Raw genomic sequence first — 9,252 nt, forward strand, 5'->3', positions numbered from 1 at the left:
TATGCCATCTCTATGTGGCAACTGATGTGAAATATTTTATTCCCAGGTGGGTCATGCTGATAAAAAAAAAAACACATTACAAATTTTCCTTTGGAAAAATGTATGGGAAACTGAGGAAATAATCTGCAAGTATAAAAAAGCAAGTATAACATTTTTATTGCATTTAAAAGTGAATGTATATTTCTATGGGTCATCACCCAACTACAAAAATGTTTTAATGGCATATTAAAATAATAATTAAAAAAAACAAGATTTTCATAATATTCAGAATATTTTGAAAATCTATGAATAGGCCTTTTACGAGAATAAAATCAAAAAAAGTTTTGAGAATAAAGACACAATATTGGAAAAATAAGTAACAAGTAAAAAAAAAAAAATGGTGTGTTTTTTTTTTACTTAAATTATTTCCGTTTTATTCATGGTATACTATGCATTTAATCTCTTAATTTTATGACTACTTTATTCTCCAAACCTTTCAAAATCATTCTTAAAATGTTACGACTAATATTCTAGTAACATGACTATTCTAGTCATTCTATGCTGATTTGGTGCTTAAGAAAAATTTGTTATTATCGTCACAGTTGAAAACAGCTGTGCTATTTAATTTTTTTTCCTGCTTTACATTTTTATGAAAGAATATTTTTGATATGTAAGTATTTACTGTTACTTTTAATCTATCCTTGCTAAATAATTTTTGTTTTTTCAAAACAAAACAAAGTAAAGCAAAGCAGAACAAAATAAAACTTCTGAAACTGATTTTCAACCTTTCAACCAATGTTGTAAAAGTGTCTCAGTCATTCCTGTAGTGGATGGTGCTAACATGACGTCTTTTTTCTTGTAATGTTACAACTTCATTCTTGAAATCTCAGTATGATGCCCTTTTAGAGCTACATGCCATTTTGTTTAATAACATACTCTTTTGGGTCCAAAAAGGTTGTGATAGAGGGTCCGAAATCTCTTCCTGGTGTAATTGCAGCGATAGGCTCCGCCCATGAGGTATTCAATTACCAATCCGATGTCAATCAGACTGATGCGGTAGTCAGGGGGCAGGTTACCCTGAAGACAAGAAGGTTACTCATGGCAACACTGTACCTGTGCCAACAGTTCTGGCTATGAAAATACAAACAAACAGTAAGGTCAGAAACGACCCACGCGCTCAACTACATACACACCCATACGTTCTCACTCCACAAACACACCAACATATTGCTAGAAGGAATCAAGATAATTGAAGAAGATTTTCTGATTCACCTTGAGGTAGATCCAACTGAACCCTGGATATTCTTGCTTGGAAAGAACACACAAGGTCAGTGAGACAGAATCATATTAAAGGGACAGACATCCCACTGAGACCAAGCAAGTCTAGATCAGGGTTTGGTGCCATATTGAACTGATCGTAAAAAAAAAAAGAGCCTCTCTACAAAAACAAAAACAACAGAGAGTTAGAGCGTAGGAGAGAGAAAGGAGAAGAATGGAGTCCAATAATGGGCAGGACAAAGAAAGAGCGGGGGGACGTGATAAGGAGCGATGCCTCAGTTGCTAATTTAATGATTTGACTCATCTTTACGTTTATGCCGATATTAGTGAGCTTTTCTAATTAGAGAATCCTTATCAGGGTGTTGAAATTTTGATTGTAAGACTTAACAACATGAAGCGAACATGAAGACCTAAGATTCCTCCTTGCATTAGATCTACGAGCCAAATCCATTTTAGCAAAATTACATCCCACATCCTGCCTTCAGACTATGATAACTACTGTAGACTCTGCTCTGATTCTGTAATTACCAACGCAGAGCGACCACAGATCTTCTAAGCTGGGCTAATTACTTCAATCTCAGCAAATGCCACAAAATGCTTCAACTGGCTGATCAGAATCACAGGTGAAGCTGCATTTCAATTGTGCAAGAAATGCTGTGCTAGAATCAGTTGATGCGACACCCAGTTTAACATGTTAATCTCTAGGGAGACAGAGAAGGTTTGCGCCTTCAAGGTACAAAAAAAAGTATTTTTTGGACAAAGAGAAGACTAGACCAAAAACCTCACAGCGTACCTGCACTGAGTCTTTTACAAGTCGAAATTGCAGTTCATGCACAAATATCACTACATAAAGACTGCGAAAATCACCAGAGTGGAAAAAGAAGGCAACCGTGTGCCCCATTATGCCTTGAAAATGCACTTAGGAATAGTAATTAAGAAAAACTAACTAAACACGAGCACCCTAAGAAGCAATAAACCCATTGTTCTGACTATTTTATTGTCTGAAACGAGCAAGAGAGGACACAGACAGAAAAAAGCAACTAATTGGCCAAATCTCTCTGTCAGGCTAAGCAGCAAGAAAGACACCTTTGCTAAATGTGCAACAGAAATCTAAGACTAATCTACCACTTACACTCACAGTCTGACATCCACTCACACACATGCATACAGATACACACACACACACACACACTCAGCTGCATGCACAGTGAGTTCTTACCTTTTTCACATCTCTGACAAGGTGGTATAAGGTGTTGGATGGACCATGCCTCTATTTAAGGCAAACAGAAACAAATATAACCTTTAAAAAGTTACATCTAACCACAAATAGTACTTGGAAAAACAAATAAGAACATGTGTTGTTGTTACCTAAAAGGGACTGTTCAACCAAAAGGGTGTGTAAATGATACCACAAATTTCACTTCTGGGTGAACTGCCCCTTTAAGAAGCTAAATCTACCTGCTATCACCTTTAAAAATACTATCCATGTAATTAAATGTTAAACGCTATATTTTTGGTCTTAAACCACTTTATCACAGGTACATTTTTTTCAGTGCATATGCATATTTTTTCACTATAGGTCATTATATATATTTATAAATACATACATATACCATTCAAAATTTGGTACGATTTTAAAAATGTTTTTGAAAGTTGGGTATTATACTCATTTATTTGATCAAAAATACAGCAATATTATGAAATATTATCACAATTTAAAATAACTGTTTTCTATTTCAATCCATTTTTTAAAATGTTATTTATTCCTGTGATTGCAAAGTCGCATTACTGTAGTCTGCAGTCCCATATGATGAAAGAAATCATTTTAATATGCTATTTTGGTGTTAAAAAATAGTCCTTATTATTATCAATGTTGAAAACAGTAGTGCTGTATATTTTTGTGGAAACTGTGATTTTATTTATTTATTTTATTTACTTTGATGAATACATTTTTTGTTTTGTTTTTGCTTTTGAATGGTAGTGTATATATGGGGAAACAGACAGTACAGTGAGATCCAAAAGTCTGAGACCACACTGAAAAACCTAAGATGTAAAACCTCATTCAAATCTGACATAGCTACATTACCGTATTATAGAGCTCTTCAAGTCTGGACAGTGTCAGGAAGCGGTGTATGCTCACTCCATTCTCAATCAACAGCTTCACAAAGTCCACTCTGTCCAGCACCAGTGCGTCCAGCATAGACTGCTCTAGAGAGCCCACCTAACCACACGTAAACAAAGCTTACAGGTCCAGAACCCACACCACCGGCACACAATAAAACAGACATACAGGTGCACAGCAATGAATCAATTTCATGAATTTTAATCTGGTTGAAATGCAGCCCACCATCATTAGCATCTACTGTGTATAATTAGAGTCAGAGTTACACAGAAGTGCTTCTAGTCCCCTTTGTAATCAACATCTCTGTATCTATATCTAAATGAATTACAGAGTTGGAGTGAGTGGATATTGCCTACAGGCCACTGCTGTCCATAAATGAAGATCTGGCTTCGAGCGATGTCAACTCTGTTCCAGGCCAAAGCCAGGCTCAGTTGATCTGGAGCTGATGCATTGGCCCCTGGACAGACAAGCAAAAGGGCACATAATTAAGGTTAGTTCATTTGCTTTAACCAAAAACAATCTTAAAAAGCCCTGGGGAATATGTTAACGAGAGCATATACAATGATGGATGTGGTGTGTAACTAAATGCCTATTAAACATTACTAATCTTACAGTCTGATGTCTTCAAAATCATTTGCATGCTTGAACCCCCTTAACTCCCATTGATTTACAAGCACCTCTCACAGCAGAGAATCCTAAGGAATCCCCAGCTCTCGCATCATTGCAATGCATAGCGTTATGCCTGTTTAAAAAGCTGATTCTAAAGATAAATCACAGAGGAAAGCACTCTCCAGGGTCTCTGGCTCTTTGCTCCACTCCTGCTTCAAGCTAATAAACCTTCCCCCTGAGCAGCAGGACATTTGTCTTTACTTACTCTGGCCTGGTGCTTCTACATTTACTTTTATGAGGGTAATCTTTCCAGACACAGTCTATTAAATAGACACCTCCGTGGCTTGTCTAGGTGTCGCCATGTATTAAACCATATTTGCATAATCTCAGTTAAGTGCTCGAAAATATCCTGCCCGACTCTGTTAAACCTAAAATACGGACATGGAGGTCTGTAATACTCGGAAATGGCCATGTGGAGCACCTTGTGCTTTTGAAGTTCAGGATGTATTTAGTAACTATATTGATGCCAGATGAAACAAGTCCTCAGCAACAGGAAGGCACTGTATCAGCAAAGATTGGTCACATAATTATGTATAATTAAGTCTCTGAGGATGAGCTTTAATTGCTGTTTTCTGTTGCTTTGAACTGTAGCAGAGGTTAGCTTTATGTTCTCGCTTTAATTTCACACTACATCATAATAAATCCTTACACTTTCTGTATTTGTCAGATATTACAAGTGTGTTCAATGAAAAAATGCAAAAGCCCTTTTCGCATGGATAAGACTGAGCTACTGATAAAAGCGTGATATAATATTCCATGTTTCCAGTCATTAGCATATCATATACTCTCTAAATCAGCAATCAAATGATTCACTTAGTTTGCTATAAAGACATTTAAGATAGCAACAAGCATGCATTTTAAAGTACATGCAAGCATTAGTGATATAAATATGGCCTAAATGAATCAAAAATACAATACAAATATCTGTTTTTTGACTATATATCAACTGATATACATCCCTTATACATTCATTAAGGAAAAAGAAGAGAGCTAGGAACTGCACGAGTAAATCATTCTTTAGATGCGCTGCACAGTACTATGAATTATGCAAAAGCCATGCTACTGGCTTTCAGAGCAGCTCATGGAGCTCTTGAAGAAAAGGCTTCACTGGAATCCCATCTTTTGTATTGGATTTAAAAGTGGGTCTTTAGAAGCACAGCCAGTAGAGCTTGCACTTTACTCACTCCTTTCAGTGTTAAATGTAATGTTAACCTAACAATTGCAGGCACTAAAAAGTTGGTGGGCAGTAAAATTGAAGTTAGTGTGTGATCAGAAATATCTTCGGATGCAATCGATTTATGAAAGATATAACATTATAAGTAAGACAGGGAATAGTACTTATAGTTTTATGAATGTTTTGACTGACAGAACCTGGAGGACACTTGTGTGAATCACTTGGAAACTCACATAAGATGTTTGAGATAGCCCTCATCATTATTTTACAACCAGGGGTCTTCAAACATTTACAGGCCACTGATCACTTCTGGTTTATATTAAAATTGGGTTATGTTAAAATAATCATAATTAAAATGATAAAAACACAAAAAAACAAAGATGTACAACATTAAACTGACATCATCTTTTTAATATGGTTTTACAAAAGAAGTAACGGGGGAGACAAATTAAAAGTTTAAAATGTATTTAAACTTCATGAATTTAAGCTTTGGTCGAAAATGATACTGTATTTACCCCCCCCCACCACACACAAAAATCTCCCCACTGCAGACCCCCTGCTGAAGACCGTGAATTAAACCAACAAGTTTATAGATACATATGATATGAGTATCCACAAATGTACAAATATTACCTTTCAGAAGTGCTGTTAGAATGGCCAGATCAATGTCCTGGTGTCCCTCTGATCCCATCCGAAACACTGTTATCTGAGGAAGAGAGATATTGCATTATTGCTGGCATCACATGTTCGTCACAACTGTTTGAGTATGATAGCATGATAAAAGCAAATAAAAAAGTCTTGGCAATAGCAAAGAGAAATGACAAGAATAGAGCTAGATGGATTTACAGAAATACACTGCAAGCACCGCCATAACCCGAAATTGCAGTTCTGTAATCACTGCAATGCCACATATGAAGGGCACCTTGCAGCACCATATGCATCGCGTGTGTTCAGAATTCCAGAACATATAACGTACAGGCCATTAATCTAATGCCTGTCATTTGAACAATCCACCTTTCTTTCAGTAGCCATTTTCCATCTGTGTCTGGTATGGACTAATGAACTTATGCGTGGAAGTGGGAGGATTGGTTCAGCATAATGTCAATGGTGTTTTCATTTTCATCCCCTCAAGCCACCATGAAATGATGGCACATTTAGGGTGTGTGTGAGCTTGAGGAGGGGTGGCAGTGGAATAAAGAATTGGAGCACATCAGCGAGCTTAAATAACGGAACATATAATCCTTCAAAATGTCTTATAGTTCAGAACTGATGCATAAAAATAATGGTGCTATGCTTAGGTCTTGTGTGGTGAGGTTCTGTGTGCACTATGAAATCTTTTTGCTGCTGAGATTGACGAGTAAATGGAATGTAATCGTATCGAACAAGCACTTCATCTCCTCTACAAAGAGTATGGTGACGGCCAATTACTGAAGTGACAGTTATTGATGACCCTGCTGTGACTATGGAGGTGACCCAACTCTGTGTGTGTGTGTGTGTGTGTGTGTGTGATTGAGGCATGAGTGATATTGACCTTTACAATATGTCCCTGTACAGAATATGTCAATTTAACCCTTACTGTTTTTCCTATAGAGAACGAATACTATGATATTATTAATGTATTAATTTTCTTTTATAATATTAATACTTTTTATAATAAATGAAATACATTTTCTTTTTGCATGTGTGTGTGTGTGTAAACTCCAAACAATCAACCTTAGTTCATCCAATAAATACAATTAAAAAGTTTCATGTTTCCAAACAATGAAACTCAATGGGGTCCAAAACAACACTGTACCCCATTGGGAAAAAAAAAAAATAAAGCCAAAAAGGAGGAAAAAAAGTGAGATCTGAAAAGACATGAGGTTGAATAAAATTGTTCCAAACTATGAAAGTCATTGGGGTCAAAAACAACACTGTACCCCATTGAAAAAATAATAATTCAAGACAAAAAAAGGGGAAAAAAAACGTAAGGTTGAATAAATCATGACAGAATTCACTTTTTTGGATGAACAATGCTTTTAAATTCAACACACATCACTCAAACACAGCAGGAAAGACAATCAGACACTGTTAGTTCTTTTCAAAATTTCATATCCATATTGAGTACACAGCTGACCTATGGGACATGTCTGTGATTTATGAGTATGTAGTAGCTGAATAGGACAGGTCAATAATGGATATTTAAATCATCTCCGTGTGCCTCAGAGGACGTTTTAACAACTAAAGCACCCATTCGCTGCTGAAACTTTTAACCAGGTTATTCCTCTACTAATATTAAGCTATATTTGAAAGATGGGTAATATTCTGCAGATATTACAGAGATCTTGAAATCCACCTTGGCCAGGCTGTCATGTTTCAAATCAACCTCCATCATCTGAGTGCCAAAATGACTTCGGTGACTTTCGCCCCACTGCATTTACTCCAGTCATTGTGTGATTCTAGTGTTTTGAGAGACTGGGCAATGTGGGCGTCACAAACATTAAGACCACCTTTCCACAACGGACCTCTAAGCACACACCTGCAAGCACAACTGCTCCATGGATGATGGCATTGCATTTGTCATCCTTATTGCACTTTGTTACCTAGACAACTAAATCTCATATGTCAAACGGCTGATGTTTACTTCATCTTGGCATTGATCACAGTCTTCCCCCGGACCCTAACAAACTTGCTGCAGTTAGACTAAGCAAATAACTCTGTCTTCCTAGACATCAGGAGCAACAGCCTTGAGGCAGTAACAATCCACAGTCGTTCGTAATACCACGAGTGTATCACCAAATATCAGAGCAATCATTAAATCTGCATTCAACGCCTCTATTGAGGGGCTCATTAGCATCACTAATGGTTAGACAGCCTAGGGAAGAGGTGAGACAGCTTGCAACCTGGTGCTGGAACAACAACCTCTCTATTAATGCTATAGTAAAAAAAGAGATGATTGTTTACTTCAGATGGTCCAGAGCAGTTCATTACTCGCAGCGCATCAACAATGTGGCGGTGGAGATAACAGCAGCCTTAGGTTAATGGGTGTTCGCCATCACCAACAAATTGTCATTGGACCTGAACGCCTCTTCTTTGTTGAAAACAACACAACGGTACCTCAACATCCTAAAGGGGCATTCACAATGACATTGATTAAATCGCTGGAGGTCACAGCGTCTTTCAACTGACTGTTGGTTGCTAATAGCATTTCTTCTTAGTGGCAACTGTAAGAGGCGGCGGATGGCGTCTTTATTTCCATTGGTAATCAATTGGTAATTGATGCTGTGTTGCATCGCTGCTATTTTGCATACAGTCCAATGCTCGCAGTTGATCATGTCACGCTGTCGGAAAGCTCTACCAAACACAGTGTAAATTTCAGGAAAATGTGGCCATAACACAGTAAATATTGATTGGATACTGTTCTTACATGGGCTGGAATGAACTGTGACATAGAAGAGCATTTTTATCTGCCATTTGTGAAATCACACAACGTGTTCGAGGTTAAATCAAGGCAAATGCTTCTCACAATCAACTGAATTGATTGTGTTTTTAATTTGAAATCACAGTCAGAGTGATCTAGATCAATGTGTAAATTAAACAACGGTAAGTTACAGGTAGGATACACTTCTTTTTAATATGAACATGACTTTTAAAATCTGAGCAGATTTTCAAACACTAGGAACCATACACTTGCAGACTTTGTAAATGATAATCATTCACTAAACAACCGAGTGAGGAACTGTCAGTTCTGTCTACTACATATGTCACTGTTGTTTCCTAAAGGAACTGTTGCTTTTCATCCACTGCCAAGGGATGTGCTAAAAATTATTACTTTGATAGCAATTTAACTTTGATAGTCTGAAGCTAAAAAAAAAATCTGTCTGTGCCCAAAATAAACAACATGATTTTCTGCCAAATATACCCAAAATCTGCAGACTGGCTCAAAAATACCCCAAAATCATTAGGGTATTAAGTAAAGATCATGTTCCATGAAGATATTTTGTAAATTTCCTACTGTAAATATATGAAAACTTAATTTTTGTTTTGTAAT

The 9,252-nt window shown here is 36.8% G+C and overlaps 1 protein-coding gene across 1 annotated transcript in view; it reads right to left on the bottom strand.

The window, feature by feature from the left end:
- Positions 1–9,252, bottom strand: part of LOC107744424 (transient receptor potential cation channel subfamily M member 3-like) — a 121,163-nt gene that overhangs the window by 17,214 nt on the left and 94,697 nt on the right. The window contains 7 exon segments of the mRNA XM_016558067.1: positions 916–1,056; positions 1,252–1,287; positions 2,477–2,527; positions 3,344–3,478; positions 3,736–3,836; positions 5,856–5,928; positions 7,234–7,259. Of these exon segments, the coding sequence (XP_016413553.1) occupies positions 916–1,056; positions 1,252–1,287; positions 2,477–2,527; positions 3,344–3,478; positions 3,736–3,836; positions 5,856–5,928; positions 7,234–7,259 (563 nt within the window).

The sequence above is a fragment of the Sinocyclocheilus rhinocerous genome, unplaced genomic scaffold (assembly GCF_001515625.1).
Source record: "Sinocyclocheilus rhinocerous isolate Xijiao unplaced genomic scaffold, SAMN03320098_v1.1 scaffold196, whole genome shotgun sequence".
Classification (NCBI taxonomy): Eukaryota; Metazoa; Chordata; class Actinopteri; order Cypriniformes; family Cyprinidae; genus Sinocyclocheilus; species Sinocyclocheilus rhinocerous.